The sequence below is a fragment of the Salvia hispanica genome, chromosome 2, assembly GCF_029641045.1.
Source record: "Salvia hispanica isolate PSC_SH4W2 chromosome 2, Shi_PSC_v1, whole genome shotgun sequence".
In the NCBI taxonomy this organism is placed as follows: domain Eukaryota; kingdom Viridiplantae; phylum Streptophyta; class Magnoliopsida; order Lamiales; family Lamiaceae; genus Salvia; species Salvia hispanica.
Genome location: NC_142693.1, coordinates 8,908,597 through 8,933,827, shown reverse-complemented (window position 1 = coordinate 8,933,827; position 25,231 = coordinate 8,908,597). Strand labels below are relative to the sequence as shown.

At 35.4% G+C, this 25,231-nt stretch overlaps 2 protein-coding genes and 1 long non-coding RNA gene across 6 annotated transcripts; 2 read left to right on the top strand and 1 right to left on the bottom strand.

The window, feature by feature from the left end:
• Nucleotides 1-265: 265 nt before the first annotated feature.
• LOC125186319 (protein unc-13 homolog) lies at nt 266-4,177 on the top strand. The gene is made up of 5 exons (XM_048082673.2): nt 266-877; nt 1,069-1,941; nt 2,078-2,536; nt 2,858-3,044; nt 3,112-4,177. The coding sequence occupies exons 1-5, from the start codon at nt 296-298 to the stop codon at nt 4,062-4,064; spliced, it is 3,054 nt and encodes a 1,017-aa protein (XP_047938630.1). The 5' UTR covers nt 266-295; the 3' UTR covers nt 4,065-4,177.
• Nucleotides 4,178-7,440: 3,263 nt separating this feature from the next.
• On the top strand, nt 7,441-10,873 carry LOC125212132 (kinesin-like protein KIN-10A). Of its 2 annotated transcripts, none has more exons than XM_089063550.1 (6): nt 7,441-8,204; nt 8,351-8,509; nt 8,579-8,686; nt 8,766-8,876; nt 8,956-10,365; nt 10,438-10,873. In XM_089063550.1, exons 1-6 carry the CDS (start codon nt 7,605-7,607, stop codon nt 10,714-10,716), a joined length of 2,667 nt encoding a protein of 888 aa, XP_088919676.1. In that variant the 5' UTR covers nt 7,441-7,604; the 3' UTR covers nt 10,717-10,873. The 2 variants fall into 2 exon arrangements, with proteins under 2 accessions (XP_088919676.1, XP_047968169.1); XM_048112212.2 differs by having other exon boundaries at nt 7,442-8,204; nt 8,354-8,509.
• Nucleotides 10,874-16,132: 5,259 nt separating this feature from the next.
• On the bottom strand, nt 16,133-24,399 carry LOC125201929 (uncharacterized). 3 transcript variants are annotated; one of them, XR_007173000.2, is made up of 4 exons: nt 24,048-24,399; nt 22,821-22,919; nt 17,339-17,385; nt 16,133-16,678 (listed from the first exon to the last, which is right to left on the bottom strand). It is a non-coding gene; the product is annotated as an uncharacterized LOC125201929 (long non-coding RNA). The 3 variants fall into 3 exon arrangements; XR_007173001.2 differs by having other exon boundaries at nt 17,359-17,385; nt 24,048-24,395; XR_016135899.1 differs by having other exon boundaries at nt 16,133-17,385; nt 24,048-24,379.
• Between the last annotated feature and the right edge of the window lie 832 nt (nt 24,400-25,231).

The window sequence follows — 25,231 nt, the reverse complement described above, 5'->3', positions numbered from 1 at the left end:
TGTGATATTTTAAATCCTATTAGTATCATAATAATATAAGTACTATGACACAATTTATTTAGAAATGGTTAAATGAATTCGGGTCGCAAACTAAAAATGGAATTTTCCTTAAATAGTTAATGTTGGATCGTAATATTTGTATTGGTAAGCCAGCCACCTTATTTCTCAACATTGATCATATCTCTCTCGACCCTTGCCTCCTATTTTCTTAGCAATATTATGTGAATCGGTGCATCTCTCCCGCCGGATTCTTCAAAAGCAGATTTCACTCGCCGGAAATTCGACCCCACCGGCAATGGGTCGTGATTTCCGCATTTCCGTGAGCCACCAGAGCGCGCCCTCCTCCCCGCGCACTCCTAACAGCCACCGCTCGTCCACACCCACCACACACGACCTCTCGTCGCCCTTCAGCGGGATCGAAGGCCTCGAGCGCGATGAGCTCCGCGAGGCCGCCTACGAGGTGTTCTTCACAGCGTGCCGCTCCTCTCCTGGCTTCGGAGGCCGCAACGCCCTCTCCTATTACAACGCCTCCATCGACACCGCCGACCCGTACGGGGCCTGCCCCGACTCCCCGGGGAAGCATAACGGCGTCGGAACGGCCGTCACCAGCCGCGTGAAGAGAGCATTGGGGCTCAAGATGCTGAAACGCTCGCCCGCGTCGCGGCGGACAAACTCATGCGGGGCAGTGCCCATGCCCACGTCCCCTGGCTCGTCCACGCCCGATCCGTCGAGCCCGAGGTTCGGGTTCTCGGTGCCGCTTGTTTCGAGGACGAGGCGGCCGCGGACTTCGGCGGAGATTATGCGGCAGCAAATGAAAGTGAGTGAGCAGAGCGACAATAGGCTGCGGAAAACTCTGATGAGGACTCTTGTTGGCCAAGTAGGTATTCTAGTTTTTGCATCTTCAAATACGTGATATAGGGCAACCACCGCTTAAATGCATAACTTGAGAACACGAATTTATTTTAACCAAAATACCATTACAGTGAATTAAATATTTCGTGTTCTCTAGTTATGCATTTAAGATTAGTTATAATGTTAATTTATATAGGAGGTGGTGGTGGTGTTTAGATGGGGCGGCGTGCAGAGACGATCATCCTCCCGTTGGAGCTTCTCCGCCACCTGAAGCCATCGGAGTTCAGCGACACAGATGAGTACCACACGTGGCAGAGGCGACAGCTGAAAATACTAGAGGCAGGACTAGTACTCCACCCATCCATCCCCTTAGACAAAATGGATGCATTCGCCATCAAGTTCAAAGAAATTCTAGACTCTTCCGACCAGAAGGCGATTGACACCGGAAAAAACTCCATTACCATGCGAGCTCTGTGCAACTGTGTGGTGTCTCTGGCATGGCGCAGCCCCAACGGAGGCAGCACCGATGTCTGCCACTGGGCTGACGGATACCCTCTCAACGTCCACATCTACACATCACTGCTCGCTTCCATCTTCGACTCCAAGGAAGAGACTATGGTGCTAGACGAAGTCGATGAGTTGATCGAGCTCATCAAGAAGACATGGTCCACTTTGGGAATCAACAGATGCTTCCACAACCTCTGCTTCACATGGGTTCTATTCGAGCAATTCGTCGCGACTGGCCAAGTGGAACCTGATCTCCTAGCTGCATCTTATACCATGTTGACTGAGGTTGCTAGTGATGCTAAGAAATCAGACCGAGATCCTTACTATCTCACAATGCTAGCCCAAGCTCTTAGTTCCATGAACAAGTGGATGGAAGCCAGGTTACTCAATTACCATGAGAATTTCAACAAAGAAACAATTGGCCTAATGGAGAATATGCTTCCTTTACTTTTCTCCCTTAACAAAATATTAGAAGAGGATGTGCCAGCCTACGTTGTTTCCAGCCAAGATAACGCCGACGAATTCACTGGAAATAAAGTTGATTATTACATCCGGTCGTCTCTGAAGAACGCATTCGACAAGGTTTGTAAACAAATACTCCTACTGTCCGCCATTACTTGTCACTACTTATTTTTTACAACTTTTAGTAATGGACCCCACATTCCACTAATTCATTTTCCTCTCTCATTTTATTGTAAAACCAATATATAAAAAAAAGATGGTAGAAAATGAAGACGCGACGGATTTGATGAGGAACGGCGAGGCAGGGGAGGCAAGCGAGCTGCTGATGAAGTTAGCTGGGAAAATAGAAGAGCTGGCCATGAAGGAGAAGGACACTTTCAGCCCTCTTCTGAAGAGATGGCACCCGATCGCCGCTGGGGTTGCTGCAGTGACGCTGCACACCTGCTACGGGGGTTTGCTCAAGCAATATTTGGCAGGAAGATCGCCGCTCTTGAATGAGACGCTGATGGTTCTGCAGAGGGCCGGGAAGCTGGAGAAGAACCTGGTGCAGCTGGTGGTTGAGGATTCAGTGGAGTGCGACGACGGCGGCAGGGCCATTGTAAGAGAGATGGTTCTTTATGAAGTGGATACCATCACTTATAAACAGATGAAGCAATGGATTCAAGACAGACTGTCCAAAGGGAAGGAGAATGTATTGGCAGCAAAGCAAACTGAAGTAATTATTAAGTCATCATAATATCTCATACTATTATACCATGTAATCAAATGCAAACTCTAAATATTGTACAAACTCCAAACTATGATCTACACCGTTGGAAAATGTCAACATATTAAAATCATAGCAACAAAAAATGTCAACATAGTTTCAACGGTTGATGTTGTGTTGACATTTTTTGTTGCTGTTATTTTGTCAACATGTTCTAACGGTTCAGATCAAAGTTTGGAGTTTGTACAATATTTAGAGTTTGCATTTTATCACTACCCCTATTTCATATGCATGTCAATGAATTTATGGTTGGCGGTGTTGGTGTTGCAGACATGGAATCCCAAGTCGAAACACGAACCTCACGCTTATTCAGCAGTAGAGGTGGTCTCCTTTACCAAGGAAGCCCTCGAGAATTTCTTCGACATTTCCATCACGATAACCGAGGCCTCGTTCCATTTTCTCATCGATGCCTTGCAGACCGTCTTACGTGAATACATCGCATTTGTTGCCTCATGCGGTAAGATGAATCTATCTATTATCTATCTATCTGTCTACGTATCTGGTTTCATGAATCAATTTTGTAGGAACAAAGCAAGGCTGCATGCCTACACTTCCACCACTAACACGCTGCAGCCGCGACTCAAAGTTCGCGAAGCTCTGGAAAAGGGCAGCTTGTAGCGTTGGAGTGGAAGATCTGAACCAGATTCTGTCTGGGGGAGATAGAAGCCATCACCGGCCAACGACAAGCCGCGGAACGCAACGACTATACATAAGGCTTAACACATTGCACTACCTAGTCTCCCAACTGCAAAGCTTGGACAAATCAGTGTCCATGTCGCCCAAAGTCCACCGATCCTCGAACAGAAAACCGTCATCCACCTCCTCCTCCTACTTCGAACCTAGTTTATCCATGTTACGAATCGCCTGCCACCATGTCTCTGAGGTGGCTGCGTACCGCCTCATATTCATCGACTCCAACTCGGTTCTGCACAGCAGCCTGTACGTGGGTGGGGTGGGCAACATGCGCATCAATTCGGCGCTGAGAGTTCTGAAGCAGAACCTGACTCTCCTGTGCGCCATAGTGAGCGAGAGAGCGCAGCCGATGGCGCTCAAGGAAGTGATGAGGGCATGCTTTGAGTTGTTTATGAGGGTGCTTCTAGCCGGCGGAAACAACAGGATGTTCTGCCAGCTAGATCACCCTGCCATAGAGGAGGATTTCGACCTCCTCAAGTCGTTATTCAGCACGTTCCTGAGCGCGGACGAGGTGGTGGAGAGGGAGGCTGAGGTGGTGCAAGGGGTGTTGGCGCTCATGGGGCAGTCCACGGAGCAATTGATCGAGGATTTCAACAGCGTTGCAACGGAGCCGTGTGGAGAAGACCGTAAGATCCCCATACCGCCTACCACAGCAAACTGGAGCCGATCTGATGCCAACACCATATTGAGGGTGCTCTGTGCTAGGAAAGATCGATCTGCCAATCATTTTCTCAAGAAAACATTTCACATGGCTAAGAGGGGGACTGGCGTTAGGGCTGTTTGAGATCTAAATCAAATAAACACACAAATATAGAGGAGGAACATATGTGTAAATAAGATTTGTTTTATTTGTATCCATTTTTGTAGATGTCCTCATAAATATAGGGGTTGAAAGATTTTATGATTTATTCTCTACCATTTTCTTTGAACTAATTTTGCGCCAAATCTGTCTTTGTCGGGATCAGTTTAGTTTTTTTTTTTTTTTCTTATTTAAAAAGTGTCAAATCAGTTGTCAAAAAAGACAGAAGAAAAAAAAGACAGAAGAAAAGACAATAGTACACCTAGGTCTAGTCCACCAGGACCCTACGGCTACGGATTCTGAGTTAGCCCTGCTCGGGATGTGGGCTAATCAAGTTCTAATATACTCCCCGGTCCAAAAAAAATAAGGACACTTGAGACAACATGAGAATTAATGTATAATTGATAAAGTAAGAAACATAAGGAGAATGGTAGTTAAAATAGTGTTAATGGATAATGAGACACATATTGTTAGTGTTTAAAGGTGGGTATTAGTGGTATAAGTTGTAAATAAATTGATGTATATGGGTGATAAGTTTTGGTAAACTCTCTATAAATGGAAATGGGATAATATTGTGGGAAGGACAAAAAAAAAGTATTCTTATTTTTATGGGGCGGAGGGAGTATTAGGCAAGAAATTTCCAATTCCAATCCTCTAAATTTAGCGAGCTATTCGATTCATCCAATGTGTTTCTGACTTCACTCACATCCCTATCTCCCATGCAAGGGAATTAGTTTTGAAAGTATTAGATTGAATTTAAGGTGATTACAAAGTCTTCTACTTCATAAGGCAATTATATCTCGTTTTGGGATGGTTAGGAAAATTCTGATAAAAAAGTTAACTAGGGTGCGTAATAGGGGTGAGAAAAAAAATCGAAAATTGAATATCCGAACCGAATCAAACCAAAATTTTGAAATTCGGTTCGATTTTTTTGATTTTTTGGTTGGGTTCGGTTTTAAAAATACAACAATTTCAGTTTTTCAGTTCGGTTAGGTTTGGGCGGAAAAAAAACACCGAAACATCGAGAACTGAATTATATTTTAAATATAATATTATATATATATTTATTCTATTAATTTAATATATTATATTATATTAATTTTATATTTATATATATTTATATTCTATTAGTATATGTAAAATAAAATGAATTATAAAATTTCGGTTTTTTCAGTTTTTGAAGTTCGATTTTTTATTTTTCGGTGTCAGATTCTCGGGTTCGGTTTGAGTTTTAAACTAAATTCAGTTTTTCAAGTTTGGTTCGGTTTTAGCAAAAAATCAAACCGAAATCCGAATGCTCACCCCTATGCGTAACCCAATGAAAATCAAAGAAGTACAGAGAAATGAAACTGCTAATTGAATTATTAAATAGAATAAAGAACTGTATTTTTAAGCAGAATCGAGTAGACCTCTTTCTACAAGACGAGATACACCCTGATAGTTCTCTTGGTCCGGACGAATCATTTTCATGTGAAGTTGATTTTTATTTTTATAATTTTTATGCGAAGTTTATTTTTGTTTTTGTAATTGATTGGTGACGTTGTTTCGCTATTGACATTTATATATTAATAATTATATTTTTTTGATGTGTTTACGTTATTGTATTAGATTAGATCAGATATTCAACATATTTTAATAGTAATATTTATGGGATAATGTAAATAATTATTTATTTATTTATTATTTTTTATGCATAATAATTTGATATTAATATTCTTTTCGTCCTAAGAAAGATGACTCATTTTTTGGAGGGCATGAAATTTTATGCAAATTAATTTTGGGTATTGAGTGGGGATTAAAGTAAGGAAGAGAATAAAGTAATAATAGATTTTTATTTTCAGTATTGAATCATTTTGGTTTGAAAAAAAATAGTAGAGTGGTTAATTTTCGATGGAACTGAAAGAATATATTTTTAAAGGAAATAGTAAAAGGCAAGTGATCTATTTTATAAATCCAAATTCCAAATGAATAAATCAATCAAAACTACTCCTACTACATCTATATTTATTTTAGTTAGAGAAACTTAAATACTGTGATGAGTGAATTACATAAATGGTACCTGATCTTTCACTTTCGCACGTAAATGATACCTGATATTTATTTTATATCGTTTTTGGTATTTATAAATCACATTTTTGGTACCTGATGCAATTTTCTTCCCAAAATGTCCTTTAAACAAATATATTTTCTCATTTATGTCATAGAGGGTATTTTGGGCAAACATAAAATTAGTACCAAAAGTGATATTATAATATCTTCTCTCATTCTCCTAATTCTTTATACTATTATAATTGATCAATATTAATATTAATTTTCATTTTTAATATCATTTAAATATACTTAAATATAACTATAGGTATAATTATATTTAATTATTATTGTTATAATACTAAAAATTGATAGATAATTGTAGTATAATTATATAAATTATGAATCACATAATATTATAATAATAATTATTATTATTTTACATTAAATTAGTAACTAATCAATATAGATTATTATAGTTATAATATTAAAAACTGATAGTAATTAATAAATAATTGTAGTATATATATATAAATTATGAATCACATAATATTATAATAATAATTATTATTATTTGACATTAAATTAGTAACTAATCAATATAGATTATTATTGTTATAATACTAAAACCTGATAGTGATTAATAAATAATTATAGTATAATTATATAAATTATGAATCACATAATATTATGTAATAATAATTATTATTATTTTACATTAAATTAGTAACTAATCAATATAGCTTTAATAAAAGTATAACATTGTGAATTGTATTTTTAGTTAGGTGTTTCAACCTTAAAATGAGTATAAAATAATTTAATAAAAAATATTCAATTGATTTAATTACTTTAAATAATTAATTTAATTAGGTATTTTGTTTTTTATTTATATTATGAATGTAATTAGATGTATTTATAAACCACTAGAAAAAAGAAGGAAGAAGAAACATTTTACTAAGGAGAAAAAAAATAAAAGAAAGATAAAATACTAAAAAGAAAGAAGAAAATGAAAAAAAAAAAGAAGAAGAAAAAGAGAAATAAGAAAGGAAGAAAAAATAATCATATATTTGGTACTATTTAATGGAAATTTCCAAAAATATCATCTATGAAAACAAATCACATATATGGTACCTAGGGTTATTTTTGTCACTGGATACCAAAAACGATATAAACTAAAGATCAGATACCATTTATGTGCGAAAATGAAAGATAAGGTATCATTTATGTAATTCACTCTATTGTGATACAGACACGAGTTCCTTTCCATAGCGCGCTTGCAACTGAGAGCCGTTACTTATAACGGCTATTTAATTTCAAAATTCTAAGAAAACCTATTCCTCCTTCGCCGTCAATCAATTTCCATCCCTTCTGCATTTCCTTTCTTGATTCTCTCTCTCTCTCTCTCTGAGAATTTCTCATTTCTCAGAAAATTTTGAATCCATCTTCGTTCTAGGATTCCTTAAATTCAGGAAATCGGAAGAAAAATTATCTGAAAAAATGGCTCCGACGCCTTCAACAAAATCAAATCTTTCGACACCGTCAATGAAATCAAACGCAGCCCACCACCAAACCAAAACTCCTGCATCAAAGCAGCGCCTCAATTTCACGGCGGCGGAGCACCCGGTGGAGGTGATAGGCCGAATTCGCGACCACCCGGACCTCAAGAGCAAGCTCAATGCTCTTCAAATCACCGGAGACGCCAAATCCGTGAGGGTAAAGACCGAAATTGGGTATCGGGACTTCACCCTCGACGGCGTCTCGATGTCAGAGGAGGACGATCTCGAGGGCTTTTACAAGAAATTTGTGGAATCGAGGATCAACGGCGTGAAGACGGGCCAGAAATGCACGATCATGATGTACGGTCCGACCGGTTCGGGCAAGAGTTACACGATGTTCGGGTGCTTGGGGCAGCCCGGGATCGTGTACAATTCGTTGAAGGGGATATTGGGGGAGGAAGATGGTAAAATAGGGTTGCCAATTTTTGTGCAGGTCACTGTCTTAGAGATTTATAATGAAGAAATTTATGACCTTTTGTGTTCAAACACTAATGGTGGAGGCTTTAATTTGGGATGGTCAAAGGCTAGCTCTGCTTCTAAGGTGATTCTCATTTGTTATTGGTTTTGGCTTGATCAATTTTGAGCATTGCCTCATCTGTTGATGATTTGGTAGATATGATAGATGAACTGATTTAGTGCACAATTTATAGCAACTGCAAATTCAGCCTCTTAATTGTGTATGTTAAGCAGGTGAAGCTGGAAGTGATGGGGAAGAAGGCGAAGAACGCGACTTATATTTCGGGGAACGAGGCTGGGAAGATACTGAAAGAGATTCAGAAAGTGGAGAAGAGAAGAATAGTGAAGAGCACTCTTTGCAATGAGAGAAGCTCTAGAAGCCATTGCATGGTGAGTACTTTTTCTTGGAAACTTTGATGATATGATATGTAAAATTAATTGAGAATTATCACGCTGCAGATAATTGTTGATGTTCCGACTGTTGGGGGACGCCTCATGCTTGTGGATATGGCGGGCTCTGAGAATATCGAACAAGCTGGGCAGACCGGATTGGAAGCGAAGATGCAGGTACATATAGTTATGCTCTCTTTGAAAGCTGTGTGAAATGATTTTGAAGAAAATTTCTTTTCTTTGCATATATATGCAGACAGCAAAGATCAACCAAGGGAACATAGCACTGAAAAGAGTGGTTGAATCGATTGCAAATGGTGACTCTCATGTTCCGTTTCGTGATAGCAAGTTAACAATGCTTCTGCAGGTTTGTTTGTGATCTGTAAGCTCAATTATGTTATGAATCATTCATTGATTTGTGAAATTGACTAGGTTTTTTTAAGCAGGATTCGTTTGAGGATGATAAGTCGAAGATTTTGATGATACTTTGTGCCAGCCCTGAACCAAAGGAGTTGCATAAAACTATTGCGACCTTAGAATATGGGGCAAAGGCAAAGTGCATAGTTCGAGGTCCTCATACACCGGTTAAAGGCGCTGAAGATTCTTCGTCTGCTGTTATCATGGGGTCGAGACTAGCAGCTCTGGACCAGTTCATCTGCAAGTTACAGATTGAGAACAAAACTCGGGAAAAAGAGCGAAATCAGGCCCAAAAAGCGCTAGCAAGGAGAGAAGAAGAAGTTTCTTTGCTGAAGAGAAAGCTTGCTCTTGCAGAACAAAGAGGAATTGAGGCAAGTGAAGAGGAGATCAATTCAAAAGTAAATGAACGTACGCAGTGGATGAAGAGCGAGTTGGAGAGGAAGATACAAGAATGTGAGAAGATGGCCAATGAACTCGTTGAAATGGAGAGGCGAAAGATGGAAGAAAAGATTCTCCAACAGCAGCAGGAGGTTGAGATGCTGCAACAGCGTCTTAAGGAGATTGAACACGAACTTTGTCTCTCAAGGGGTGGGATGTCTCTGGATGTGGAAGGTGGAAGCTTCATGAAGAAACTGTTGCAGGCCTGCAGTGAAGATTCGGACATGGTTAAGTCCATGGATTTGGACAAGTCACTCGACTTGGAAACGAAAGTGATTTACAACGGAAATGTAAATGGCATTGCTAGTGCTGTTTCGGGCTACTCGTACCCCAATGAAGGAATGTACAGTTTCCCAAACAAAAGCTGCTTGACCACTGTGTACGAGGAGGAAGAATGTGATAATGAGGATGAAGATAAGAGCAGTCACTGTAATGATGAAGTGCAGAAGGAGGTGATCGAAGAGAAACAGATGATAGTGACACCAGATGTTGCTATCCGGGACCAAGGAAAGTCACGTTTTGGAGATGCATCAGAGCTTGAGGGACTTGGATTATATGATGACTCTGAAAACACCGAAGAAGCAGCCGCCTCTCGCCAGCTTAGGATTCAAAATATTTTCACTCTGTGTGGAAATTATAGAGAACTTTCACAGCCTGGTAACACTCCTACGGCAGCTAGAGCGAATTCAGAGAACACTGATCCATCAAAGACCGTGATCAATGAAATCTCCCATCTCAAGAAGAGTATCTCGAAAGATCTTCTTGGCGTGGGAGAAGAGTATCTTGGGAAATTAAGGGGATCCGGTGAGCTAGCTGCAGAGAAATTGGAGGAGGATCACATTGAAGTATACGTGAAGTGGGAGGCGTCAAAGGAGAATCCCGGGAAGTTCATCACTACAATGAAGATTTTGAAAGACTCCACCCTTGCTGACTTGAGGAAGTTGATAGAAAAGCAACTTGGTGGAGACCAACAACAGGCTTTTACATTTCTTGCTCTTGGGGTATGTCCTCTCATCATCATCTCTCTCTCTCTCATAGTACTAACTTATTTACAATTACTTATGAATGAATAGGATCCTTCTGGTGCTCCCGTGGCAAAGGATAAAGAGGCTACTACACAGACGAGCAAGCTCCCTCTTTGTAAAAACCAGCTACGCGGTCATCTGGCTTGTTTACGTCCAGTGAAGGCAGTTCAGTGGCCTGCGCGCCAGCCCTTCAGCCCGCTGAAAAACAAGCAAACTCCTATATCACATCTGACAAAGAAGGTTGGTGAATGTTTTTCACCAGATCTACTAGCTCCACATTTGAGCTCCACGCCATTCATTACTGTAAGAAAAGCCCCTAGGTTCTAGTATATGCTTTGTGAATTACATGTTGTAAGCCTAGATAGCAAAATTAACTGCACAAAATGAGTATGTATGCACAGTTTATGTACTCCTGGTGCATCAAGCATTTGACTATGGTTGCAAAAGCAGGGTTTTTTCTTCTTAAGCAGATACACTTGCCATCTTTTGCCATCTTCTTTCCCTTTCCTTTTTGACAGTGCAGTATGTAAGCTCACAAATATGGAATATCCTTTGGATTCATTGCATTGAAATTCAACATTCTTGAATTTCACAATAACATGAAATAAAAAACCTGCAAAGCTAACTCTCAGTAAAAGAGAGCTCTTCTAATACAAGGAATGTGAGAAGGAAATCTGCTTATTATTCATTCTTGAAGTAGAGAAGAACTCGTTTAGGAATTATGTGATTTAAGAATAATAAAAATATTAGAGAATAATAAAAATAATGTTGAAATCGAAAAATTGAGTTGTTGCTGAAATAAACTGGCTGGACATAGCAGATAAAAAAGAAATGAATTGTGACTACGATGAAGCTGGATTTAAGGGGGATGCTTATAACATCTCTAAATAATGGCATCTTACTTTGACTAAAATTAAAATGCATGAAAAAACACTCAAGAAATTGAATAAATAATGACTGTTTACATCTGCACCAAACCTTCCTTCATCAGTGTTTCCCAGGCTAGGAGACTGGATCTTGTGTTCATACATAAATGGAAAATCACATCCGTTGTCGTGCAGAATTTGTCTTGAGCTTGGATACCTTGCGAATAGTAGGTTTCAGGAACTGGGGCTGTTCTTCAAACAATTTGCCACAGGAGTATGAGAGGAAGAGTGTTCCAACAGCATGGATATCGACTTCCAACCTGATCATGAATACTAAACATACCATGAACAATTAGTACTTAGTCAAAGGAATGAGATCATGCAGGAACGATGAAGCTAATTAATGTGACTGACTACATGACGGAGGATCCTTCTTGAAGGAACTCTTCACCTTGGTGGGAGCATCAGAACATAACTTGCTTTATCAGATTGATGTGCAAAGTATGAAAACTTAGGTCTATTTTGATCTAGCGTGAGGACATGCATCTCATTGTTTACCATGTATTTCTCACAAAATCCAGATCGAATCAATGCAGTATTGTATTAGATACGGCATAAGCAATACACTAGGAAAATGGTAAAGAGATAACCTCATAATAATTTATTTCCAGTTAATAATACACAGTAAATTTCAGTTTACTCTATCAAACCTCATTATAGTGCGATTGCGTTTACGGTTTTACCTCCTATGTCAAGATCAGCGTGCTTCTTCAATTCAGGTAGAGAGTTGCAGCCTTACTTGTATACTTAGTTCTGGCAATTTTCGCTTTAATACTGCTTCTTCATACGTCGAGCTTTCATTGTGATTACAGGAGAATTGGTGATTGATTGTTTTGGGCTCTGATAACCTTCTTATCCGAGACATGGAGGCCTTAGGCTCAGGTGTTATGCCATTGGTCTCGGACAGCGAAGATGCAGATCTGATTAACCTATTCCCTGCCATGTGGCTACCCTCCCTTTTAATACCTGTTCTTTCTTCATTTTTTGCAGATCAGCTTTGTAGGTTCATAAACTTTCAGCACGGGCTTGTGCATCCTCTAAGGGGTTCTTCGATTCTTCAAAGGGCCTCCAGTTCTTTGCTTCTTCAAAGAGTCTGATTTCTTTAATCTGCCCTTCACATTAGTAACATCCTTCAATGCATTTCGTAGTCTAGAGACCTCTTTCAGGTAGCAAGCGATACTCTACTTTGATTTCGTTTCCCTTAGGACCTTAGTTTTGATATTTTGGTGGGATCTCTCAATCCATGTCAATAATATCTCTATCATTCTTATTAATAGCAGTATTCTACTAATTCTTACTCAGAGCTAGTGGAACTTATGAGTTCCTGTGTTGTCCTAAATAAAATATTTTTTCCATTACTTTGAGAAATCTAGAAATCTCTTTGATCACTGCTTTCCCTCAAGTCATTATCTTCTGCACTTGCCAGATTTCTTCCCTTTAGAAGAAATCAGTCAGCAAATGAAACAAGAGCTGCCACATGATAATAGATCAAGATCAAAACCTGCAAAAGGTCATTCCTAGTTCTTTTTGAAGAGCTGTTTTGCGGCTCGAACTTGTGATTGTAACTAAAATAGTATAGCATGTTATACTATTTGATTAAAATATGAAATAATAGTATGAAGAAATTGTGTCACATTTAAGATTAAATTAACTGTAGTTTGTATTGTTATTTGGTTAACTAGATTATGACTGGATTAAAATCTGAAACTGATTTAAATTACTTATTCTTATAAATAAACATGAATTCTATTAATAAATGAATGATATGAATGAATTCTAATTATAAAAATATAAAAAAACAAAAAAAAAACTAATGATTTGTGTTTATTTATGTATTCTTATAAATAAATAATTTTATTGTTCTAATTATAATTCACTAAATTATAGTAGTAATTATTCATTAAATTTGAACTACCTATAGTATTATAAAACATCAAACTTTTCTCTACAAAAACTAATAATTTGTATTTAATTATATATTCTTATAAATAATCAATTAATTATAACATTAAAATTATAAGCCAATATATTATTATTTTTAATTTTTGAATTAAATACTAATGTTTATCTATTTTTATTGATATATAATTATATTTGTCACTTACAAAACTATAGTTATGTTCTATTAATACCTAAATGATAAATATTTTATACTCCGTATAATATATATAAATATTTTTTGTATAATATGTATTTAATACCTTTTTCAAAATAGATGTTATATTATTTTAGTTTATCTTAAAAATTGTCGCATTTCATTTTTTGGAAAAAGTTTTCTCTCATATTAATAGTAGTATAAATATGCTCCCTCCGTCCATAAAAATATGAGCAATTGAAATGGTATGAGAATTAATACATAATTGATAAAAGTAAGAGATATGAGGAGAAGAATAGTTAAAGTAGTGTTAAGGATAGTGGGACCCACATTATTATATTGTTAAATGAGTTGTAATGGTGGTTATAGTTGTATAATTTAGTTGTAAATAAATTGATATATATGAATTTTAAATTGAGATAATTTTCCACAAGTGGAAATGTCCATATTTTTATGGAATGGAAGAAAACGGAGAGTGCACATATTTTTATGGGGCGGGGGATTACTACTTTCTCTCTTTACCTAACACATAAAACATCTCTAGAAGTCATACTGTCATTGAACAAGTGTGACATTTATTATGGGACAGAGTAATATATATTTGATACAATATTTCGGTTCGACCAGTTAAACTGTGAACCCTGACTAGTTTCTAAAATATTGTCACTCTTGACATAAATTGAAGAATTCATACCACAATTACCAAATTTGATAAGGTGATATTAATTGACTGAATTCATATTAAAATTACAACTCTGAAAATATGCTTAAATCATCTGAAAATTCAAAAATATTCTACATTTATATTTTTTAAGTTCGCTGCCATCTTAGTATTGAGTATCTTCATAATACTATAAATCAAGTCCGTTTAACCATCATTTGAATTAATTTTTGTTTCGATGGCTCTGAGTTGTTTTCCTTATTATAAAGATGATAGTTAACCTTTTTGTAAGATGAATATGAATACATGGTGTGTCCATTATTTCTAAAACCATCGTCATTGGTCTTATTTATTGGATATTACTTTTTATAAAACTATTATGCCCTTTTTCTATGTATTTATTACTAATAATCAAAATATAGCACTCCAACATGATTGAAAATCACACTTTCATTCGATACAGATTTTTATAAGTGTAAAAGAAATAGTACTATAAAAAAATATTACGAGTACTAGTAAAATGTGAATTTTACTTTTATACTTCATATATTAATTTTATAATAAAATATAAATATAATTAATGAAATAAGCAAGAAAAAAATAATTAGTACTTTAATTTGTTATGGGGCAAGATTTCGTAGACAAATGGGGTTACTCGTATTTGTTTTTGTATACAATTCACTTATTTACTTTTCCCACTCTCGTAGTCATAACTTCAGCTAGTCATAATTTATGTAGGGGACTATAAGGAGCTGATAAAATATAAATTTGCTCACACAATTACTTTCATACATGTTCGATACCTAACAACAAATTAAGTAAACTCTAATATTTGTACATTACATATTTTTAAATTTGGATATCGCATGTACTTTCAAAAATACTCGTTTTCAAATTTAAATTCAATGTTTTTTTTATTTTGTACACAATTTTTTTCCCTTTTATAAAATCCACCAATATGTACTTCTCCATAATAATACTTGCGAAATTAAAAGTTATTGTAGAAAGTAACAATAAAATATCAGTGGTTTAAAAATACTCCCTCTTGTTTCTCCTTGTTAAAATATTCAATTACATTTTTCTCTTTACCTACTCCTAAAATCCCATGGCACTCAACAATGTTGACATCTTGAGTGGAACGAATGGAATATATATATATATATATCGTATAATACAAGAGAATTTCTAAATAAAAGAGTATTTTGTCCAATTTTTTCTTTGTAAAAAAGAATAATTTAATTATCTTTATATCAATGTGATAGTTTAAATATAATGAATAAAAAATTACTACATTAAAATACCATGAACGATTATTCTATCTAAAATTTTATTTTGAATCTTTTAATACATGGATAATTTGATAAATAAAATCAATTTTTAAAATAATATAAATGAATAAGGAAAAATTGTAAGAATATAATTTTCCTCCTATAATTGTAAATAGTGTCAAATTAGTCATAGAAATATGTAATTAATGATTCTATCAATTTAAAATAATTGGGTCTTATCCTATTTAAATTAGTCTTATCTTTATTCTATGACTAAATGAAAATATGAAACATTTAATATGATTTGCTATTGAATATGAATTTGAACCCATTTTTAGCATAGGAAATAAGTCATTAATTCAATGGTTAAAAAAAGCATCTACAGATTACGGATACATCTACATTAAAGGCGAGTATTCATTTAAAATTTTACAGCCTGTCATTTTTGACTGTCAATTAAAATTAGGCATATTTCATTTACTGTGGAGGTTTTCTTATGCTTGTTATTACAAGAAGACAAATAAAGTTTGTTTTTTGTAATCATTTCCTTTTTCTGGTTAGTGGTTGTGATTATTTTCGTGATGGAATTCTCCATTATACTTTATGACCAATGGCCAAAAACAATTTCTGCTGCCCCTTTTTGTTCTTTCTACCAGAAAAATATACTGGCACTCTTCCCAATTAAAATAATCAATAAGTCATAATATTCCGAGTAATTTAAAAAATATCTAAAGGCGATTGAAGAATAAGCTACAACATTGTGAAATGAATAAAAATATCCTACATGTTCAAATAATAACAATGGCAACAATAGCAAAGCATATCTCATATGAAAAAAGTGAAATTCCAAAACCAAAGTATAAACAGAGTTTGAAATTCCATATGTTTTAGAAATTAAAATTTTCCCAATTTTAGCACACCATAATAGTAAAATTTGAAAGGCTCCACCCTGTTCATTATTGCATTAGGCAGGCATATAAATAACAAAAATATGCCTTCTACATCTGCCAGTTATGCATAGTAAACATTAAAACAACCCCAACATTACTATGAGTAATTTAGTACCTGTAGATCATTACCACTCATCCCATTTCTTGTAATTAAATGAGGCACACTCCTATACTATGCATCAACTCTAATTAAAACCTAATTGTGTAATTAATAAACCATATTTCAGTAATGAGAAACTTGATTGATGATTAATAAACTTCAATCAAAACGCTAGCTAAATGAGAACAATACTTACCGTTTTGCGTTAAATGAGAAATCGGACAATTAGGCCACACCAAAATATGGACCATGATATAAATAGTAGTACTAGTTTCTAAATACAATTAGCCTGCAATTGTAGACATTAGCACAATATTAGTTTCTAAATCAGCAACACCAGATCCGTTACATCATACTATTACATTTTGATGATCATTTATGTTAGGAATGTTTATATCTTACAAACCTTGGTTATGTGAATGATGAAACAAAAAGTGTGTATATAATTTTTATTTCATAGATTTGATTAATTAGATATTAGGGAAATACTAATTGCCAAAATGCTGAAATACCCCGGCCCTGATTTTCACTGTACTAACTTAACTAATCAAACATCCTCCTAGTACCCACCCCTGCATGATTTTTAACAAAAATTGGCTCTTAGAACATACTATCTTATTCTAAAAGACCTCTAAGAACAATGTTTTACCTCCACATGTTTCCAAAAGAACCAAAGATGCCTAAACTAAGTAAATGAGATGCAAATTATGCAAGATGAACTTAGCTACAATCAAGGTATACATATGATATGAAAGAGCAAAATTCTCTAAGCACCTACGTTTTAGGAGTTCAAAATTTAAGAGCTCTAAAATAGGAAAAGAGCCATTAAAATTCATTGATTTACCAGTTGATCTTATTCAATCAGCTCATGCTAAAGACTACATGAGAACATTTGGCATTACTAGGTCCAAAATCTACGGTAATTAGTTAAAATTCGAAATACATTTACCTTATAGTAAGGCTGCTTACCTCACTTTCTTTGCAGCTCTTTCCACCCTACATAATCAAAAAACACATGTATCATGAAAATGAAGGAACCTAACAACTGAATAAATTGGAGTTTGGTTCCTGTCCCATAGTAAACAGGATAATCAAATAAAATGGATAAGTACCGAAGACATTACAGCGTCACTTGTGATGTATATCTTAAATCTCTGCATGATTATTTGATGATGATATTAGATTATTCCATTCAGTCCCTCAAACTCCTTATTTATTCTAGTTATTCTTGCAAAAGAGAGCCACACATCTTCAGGAAACAAGTTGTTATGCATTATATGAACACATTCAGCTATGTAAAAGATGAAATTGAGTTGACTACTTGACTTAGTGGAAAGACAATACACGAAGAATAAAGGAGATGATGGATCGATGGTAGACAGAAGTAAATTGGTTTTATCTTTCATTTCAATGAATCTTGGAAAATAGCACTAGATAATCAGTTGTGTGGCTACTTATAGAGTACTAATGCAAATTAATTGGAACATGTCTAAGTGTGTGTTGTTTGTGGATATCTACCTAGATATAGATCGACATTATACGATCATTGATTTCGAAGAATTACAATATCAGTTCATTCTTAAGTGGACTTCTCATCATTGTATCTAGGTCAAAAAAAAGGAACAACTGAAGACATTGAGCAAGCAGGCAGAGGATTTGAGTGAGAATACAGGGGTTTGGAAGAGTTGAAGCAGTAAATTTGGCAGAAGACCAGATGGATAAATACAGCCACAAATAAATGCTGAAGGCAGATTTTACAAGCTGGATGTATTTGAATAAGGCGAGAACATAAAATCAATTCATATTTCGTGTTAGTCACATAGATGATCACTATTTACTTGATTTAATATAGTCCAAAACCAATTAGAATTGGTAATCCTTAATTATTTGTGGTTTCATGTGCATAGAGGTTCTCAATTAGAATAGGGTACTTCTAATTCGTAATGTTGTTATCAATTTAATCTTAAAGGGTTCTTGTACATACTACATTGTATTGTATTCTAGAAGCTTATAATCAATTTGGTTCAATTGTATCATTCATGATTTTTGTGAATTCATTTTTACATTCAGAATTTCTCTCCAACGGTAACTGTTTAAGTTGAATTTTCTTTAACATCCATCTCCAAAAAACTATAATTATAGATAAATAACAAAAAGGTAATTTAGCTCATGGGAGGGGAAGTTGCACAGTTTCTCGATGAATCTACCCTTACTCATTCGTCAATTAGCATGTTACATATGAGTTCGTAATCACTTGGGATCCCCTCTATTCCATTTTTCGGTTTCCCACTCATGTCTCACTATTAATTTTTTATGTCTTTCTTCATCTTGATTTCTTATGTTTTAAATTAGTTTTACAATTATTAATTAAGTTCATTATATCCACAAGCCTTATAATTATTTCTAGAATTCAGTGTTCATTTTTTGTAAATAATTAATTGTTAGGCTTGATTATTTCATCTTTAAGGTGTACTAAAACTTTTTTAAGCTTCATTTTTGGTAGCAAATACCCCCCCCCCCCCCCTCCCAAGGTAGTTGAGTCGTATTCCTTTTCGAGCTGCCCCAAGGTAGTTGATTCGTTTCCTCTTTTGACTAACAACTTTATTCTTTCTCCTACTAAACTCTCTCTTTCTCTCTAGTCTCTCCTACTTTATTCCCACTTCACTTAACTCACTAACCATCTATTCCCTCATCTCCGTGCCCAAAAGAAATGTTCCAACACTACTTTTTCTACTGACATAGAAGAGAAAGGAAAGCAATATCCTAAAAAATCTCTCATGTAAATATTATTATAACATAGATTTTACCGTGTTTTTCTAATTACTCCCTTTGTTCACAAAAAATAGTCCCATCCAAAAATAGTCCCTTATATTCCTTCTCATTTACAACTTATACCTGCCATCTATACACATTTTCTCTTTCTCTCTCATACTTTACCCACTTTCCCTTTCTCTCTCCTACTTTACCCACTTTTTTTCTCTCACTCTTACTTTACCAAATTATCATTAAAAACTGTGCCGTCCGCCCATGGGACTATTTTTGGTGGACGGAGGAAGTATAAGATATCTTGCCTTTTCCTAATGAAGTTTCAATGCGAATCAAATAAAAGGAAAGACGAAATTTCATTCATTAAATGCATAACACAATAATTGAAACAGCAACAACAGATCTACTAATGGAAAAACAATGGGGACATAGCAACACCAGATAAGCATATATGGATGAGTTTTCTAAAGTTTCAACGTCAAGTCTATCTCAATTGAGCTCTTGTTCTCATCCTCCTCCTCATCATCACTTATGACAATTATCTCTTGATTCTTATGAACCGGAAAGCGCATTTGCCCTCCATTCCGCTCTCTCAAAGGCGGTGCCGCTGCTGCTGCTGCTGCGCTGTAAGCAAAGTTCCTATGATCCACTTCGGAATACTTGATTGGTTGTGATGTATTCAACACAGGGATATACAGAGGATTGGGGTCTCTTGGTGTATGGTTTGGTGCTATTTCTGAAGGAACAGGTAAAGGATGAGATCTTAAGAAGTCATTCATCCTTTGAAACCTTCTAGCCAAAGCAGAATAAGAACATGGTGGGCCGCTCGAAGATAAGCGCTGCTCACTTCGTAAAGAGGCTAGGTCTCTGGCACGTAGCCTAAATCCTTCATTCACATGGCACTCAAAGTGTAGCACAAGGCTAACATTGTCGAAGAACACCATATCACACACCCGGCATGCGATTGGCATTCCACGCAAGCCAGTAGGCCTCTCATTTTCGAATTTTACAGAATGACGATTATGTAGAGACATGTTGTGTGTGTTTAAGAAATCTTAATAAAGAAAGAAACTCAGAGATATGATTAATGGCAAACAGAAGAGAGAACAAAGACTACAAGGAAAAGGAGGTTTTGGGTATGAAGAGGAAGGCGATGCAATAGGTCTTCTAGGGAACACCGTATTTATAGAATAAAATTGGGAGGCCTTTCGAATGCGTATCTGTATGGACATGAAATAAATGCTCAAATTTGCTGTCACTATTGCAAAATTCCAATGTTGAAACAAGGCGCTGTACGAATTAGTTAGCATCAATTGTATTTATTTCACCTATTAGCGAATCTTTTTAAATTTTAAATTTCACCGTTGGAAATTCTGGTTCTTAAAAAATTACTCCCTCCGTCACATCGAAGATGACCCACTTTCCTTTTTAGTTCGTCCCACTAAAGATGACCCATTATTAAAAAATGAAAACCCCTTTATCTCTACTTTATTTATTCTCTCTTACTTTATTTTCTCCATCTAACACAAAATTAAACTACATAAAATCCCGTGCTGCCTAAGGAAGGGGTCATCTTCCTTGGAACGGACGGAGTACTTATTAGTTCACACTAGACCAGAAGTGGATCTAATAAAGCTTTCGGTCGGTCGGTTCGGTTTAGGGTCTAGGATTTTGGTTCAGTTTGGTCAATAGAGCGGTGCAATTTTTTATTCAGTAGAAATTTAAAAACTAAACTGAGTTTGGCCAGTTTTAATTTCTAATATGTAACTTTGTTTTGGTTGAAACAAATCGAAACTATAACATATTTTTTATATTTTATCTTAGAACTTTGAAAATCAAAGTTATTTTTTACTCTCCACTTTCATTATTTTCCCTGTTTGCTTGTTTTTTTTACAGATTTGTTAGCATAAGAGACAATATTGGAGCAACCATATTTTTTACTACCAGCTATAGTGGCATGCCTGCTAAGCATACCAGAGGGTGATATACCAATGATAACCTAATATCTAATATCTAATTTATTTAGAAAATAAAGCTCTTGAAAAAGGACTGGTTTGACACCTCTAACCAACCTAAGCTCGACTACATAAGGTAGCAATGTATTATTTAAAATACCCTTCATCAGATTATTATAAACCCTGAATTATTCTTGCAAATTAGTACACTTTAGGAAATTGGGAATAGTACACTATAGTATACAAAACCAAAGATTGAAAATCCATGGACTAGTACACAGTATACTGAACAAAACAGTAGGCTATACATCTATACAAAATTACAAATTAGGAATACTTGAAATAACAGAATATATACCTTTTTGGAGAAAGACATCTATCTTAGTCAAATATATCAAGTTTTATCTGATAAAACTTAGAAAACGAGCCATTAAGCAATTGTAACTCGCAGAAAGACAAAAATGATTTCTAAGTGTAGATAATACAGAGAAATGAAGTAGAAAATATCAAATTTGGCCAGTTATATGTCTAGTAAGGAACACTTACCTTGTTATATATCATAATCACAAAAGCTTGACTCAAATTGAAAATCTAGCTTAGATTTTTAGAATCGATGTTACGAACTTAAATATAGTGTGCTTTAAATTTACAACTTCAAGCAACATCAGAATACCAAACATAAATAAAAGAAAAGAACATTAACTGCTGTTCATGATATTCAAGTAATAAATGATAATCTTTCAATAGCTTACAGGTTTTTATCATGGACATTCAAAATAGTAACAAAGTTAAGTCAAACAAAAGGTCCCAGTTCAAATCCTATCACAATTGTTTATCACAAAGTACATGTACATTACTTGAATTAATAGCAATTTTATTGCTTGCTTGTGCGCACTTTAAAGGAGAAAGAGGGCTATATCGTAAGTATAAAACAGTAGAGCGAATTGCTTTAAAGATTAGTACAACATTTGGACAAAATTGCAAATTAGACATTAATATTAAGACAACACCACTTTTCGATTTGTTAGTTTATTAAGATTTCTAACTGTTCATGTTCGACATGTCAGATTTTCTTTAAAGGACATAGTTTCCAACAAATGAAAAGAACCTTTCGTTGGAACACAAATTATGGCAATTGGCAAAAACAATGATTTTTTGGAGATAATTGATATTTCAGCATGATCTTTATCAGTCTTTCAATTAGAACATCAATCTATGGTTGAATGTCCAGACATCAATAAAAGAGGCTTGTGGAAGACATTCATTATCTACGTTGAAAACCCAAAACCCGTAAACCTATGCTCAAAATTGGGGGATGTTGAAAAACATCAAAATCGTAAATTGACGTCTTGAGTTTAAATAATTGAAACTCCTGTCAAATTGCAGCTTTTCTCACAAGCAGTGATTTCTTTTCCAACAATCATTGTTGAAAAAATGTGTTCCTTTATTTTCCTAAAACTATGTCCATGTAAAAAAATTCCCATCAACATGTCAGACTTGATAGACTGGAAAAATTTAGCGATGCTGTAAAAAGCATACTCCTCTAAGCTTCTAGATGAAGCAATTTTCCAACAAATTCAACAATAATACTATAGATAAGTGAACACATTAAAGTCCGAACTCATAATAACATTAATAAAAAATCATAAAGTTACTAATGTATAATTTATAACATATTCACTTTTCGCACTTATGAGAGTATGGTCATACCTAAAGCAACTTATAGGTTGTAACTGCAGTTTGCTAGCGTCTCATGATACACAAACAGTGGCTTCTCTTGTTAAAGCGAATACTGCATGCGCTCCACTTCTGAAAATAAGATATAGGATCAATATCACATGAAAATTAATGATATCAACAACACCTTTATACCATTAACGTTTCTAATTCCTAGCACGTCAAATACATGTCTAAGAAATATAAATGTCAAACTCAGCCAATTGGGGCTCCGCTATTAGGTGTTTAGCAAGTAAAACCTTCAGTGCCGCAATTACTACCCATCAACTGAATTGAATCTAGGCTGAAAGTTGTGATGTATATTATGATGTACTTTAAACAAAAAAAAGGGCAATCCACGAGGCAAGTCTGGAGAAGAAGAGAGAACTTTTTACAATTAAAAAAAAAAAAAACTCACAGCTTCCTACAAAACCAACACTGATGGGGCAAAACAAACGTATGTAGAATTGAAAGTACTCGAGAAATTGTCACTCTTTCAGGTAAGATTCCAGGAAGAGTGGGTATTACAGTATTATTAAGATTCAAATCAAGAAAAAAGAAGAAAGTCAACAAAACCATATTTCAGGTTGAACGATTAACAGCTAAAAGGCCTTTATGCAGAGTACAAGGAAGCCGACACAATAAATGTAATTGAGAAGGATCAATTATTAAACTAACATAGGGGGTTTCTATACCGAGACGGTTTACAAACGTAATTACGTGCCAACCTTTAATGCAGTGTATTAGCATATCATTCATCACTTTAATTGACTCAACATCAGTTTTATAGTAGCAAACTACTCTCATCGCTGCTGCCATTATTAGGTACAAGCTTGCACGTAGGTAAGGTTTTAAATCCTGCTGCTAAACAAGGAAACAAAACTCTCACTTCAATGTTTTACTAACAAATTGAGTCTCAAATATTGCCAGAGTGCAGTAGGAACAACCCTTTGCTACAAATAACAAAACATCATGGCATATCATCGACTAAAACAGAGCTAATTCTGATACACTCGTCAATTTCTAGCTCGAATTTCACTCTGTTTTGCTGAAGAAATACAAAGATGGCGCTTTTAGGGGACATCACAGCCAAAATGTTCATAGTAACAAGATAGATAAAAACCAGATTACGAAAACACGAACAACGAGAAGGCTAATATCAATGCATAGTTAAGTGCTAGTATAGAATCGATTAAAATGCTTGGAAAAAAGCTAATGTACCTTGCGTGCAATATTATGCGCCATTGCAGATCGAACTTCGCCGAAAAACGTCTTTGAAATGGATTGAACATAACGCATTAATCGCAGGGGTTTGAGATTAGGGTTCGGAAATGGTGAAAATTTTGCCCAAAATTGATTTTACTTTCTTCATCGAGAATTGCTCTCTTTATTTGCTTGATTGATTTGGAAAAGGCAACCGGAAGAGATTTAATTCACACGGATATTCATTAAATTATTTCATTTTCAAAAATAAGCTATATTAGCAAAATTAAAAAAATTATTAGAGTATGTTGAAGTTGAAATTGAAATTTTATGGAATTAGAGCATGGTATGCTCACGAGCTTCGTATCACTTTTGTCCATTTTCATTTTTCTAGTGTAATTTTTATTTTATTTCTGGGATCAAATTAGTGTACAATCTCATCGATCTCATATCAAATTTCATAAATTGAATCACTTTTTCAAAAAATACGCGACATCTAAGTTTACGAATAAAGAAATACATTCATTGATAAGAAAAAAGAAAAATTGAATGGAGGTTGGATCGTAATGAAAAGCACTATAAGGGTGTGTTTGGATGGTCATATAGCATCAGTTAGAGGGTGTTAAATGGGGTTAACTAATGTTTGATTTGTCATTTACATATTGTGCTAGGCCCAAGTTATGGGGTCAGGCCCGCCTAATAAAGGCGGATAGTGTCAGTTACCTTAACTCTCAAAATTGGTCTGATACATAACTGGGGAGTACATTTAAAAAGATATTTTGGGTGCAATTACTGAAATACCCTCGCCATTTACTCATTCTCATCAAAATTAAATTTCTGAATCTCCTCTTTCATCTTCATCGGAAGCGAAGTTCTTCAAACTCTTCGAGTTCGCCTCTATTCAGGCCGAGGCATATCACTGCTCAGGTTGGCGTACTCGGAGACCCAGCTCGCCTGCAGTTAGGGTGATGGTTTGCGGCGGCAGCGGAGGAGTGGGTAGAGGAAGGTGCAGTGGAGGTAATGGAGAAAGAAAGGGGAGATGAGGGCGGCGGTGGGTGGAGACTGGAGAGGGAGAGTTTTTTATGAGGGGGAAGAGGAATAAGCTATGAATAAAAAAAATACACAAACAGACAATTGATTTGGGTGGTGCCTGAAAATTCAAAGTTTGAATCTATAAATCACTAGAACTAAACTAATAAAGT

Bases quoted from the DNA above. Each gene is read 5' to 3' on its own strand.
- LOC125186319 (XM_048082673.2), top strand. From the start codon at position 296: ATGGGTCGTGATTTCCGCATTTCCGTGAGCCACCAGAGCGCGCCCTCC. The intron at 1,942-2,077 runs GTTTGTAAACAA...TATAAAAAAAAG, and splicing joins TGAAGAACGCATTCGACAAG to ATGGTAGAAAATGAAGACGC. The intron at 3,045-3,111 runs GTAAGATGAATC...TCAATTTTGTAG, and splicing joins CGCATTTGTTGCCTCATGCG to GAACAAAGCAAGGCTGCATG.
- LOC125212132 (XM_089063550.1), top strand. From the start codon at position 7,605: ATGGCTCCGACGCCTTCAACAAAATCAAATCTTTCGACACCGTCAATG. The intron at 8,687-8,765 runs GTACATATAGTT...ATATATATGCAG, and splicing joins GATTGGAAGCGAAGATGCAG to ACAGCAAAGATCAACCAAGG. The intron at 10,366-10,437 runs GTATGTCCTCTC...ATGAATGAATAG, and splicing joins TTACATTTCTTGCTCTTGGG to GATCCTTCTGGTGCTCCCGT.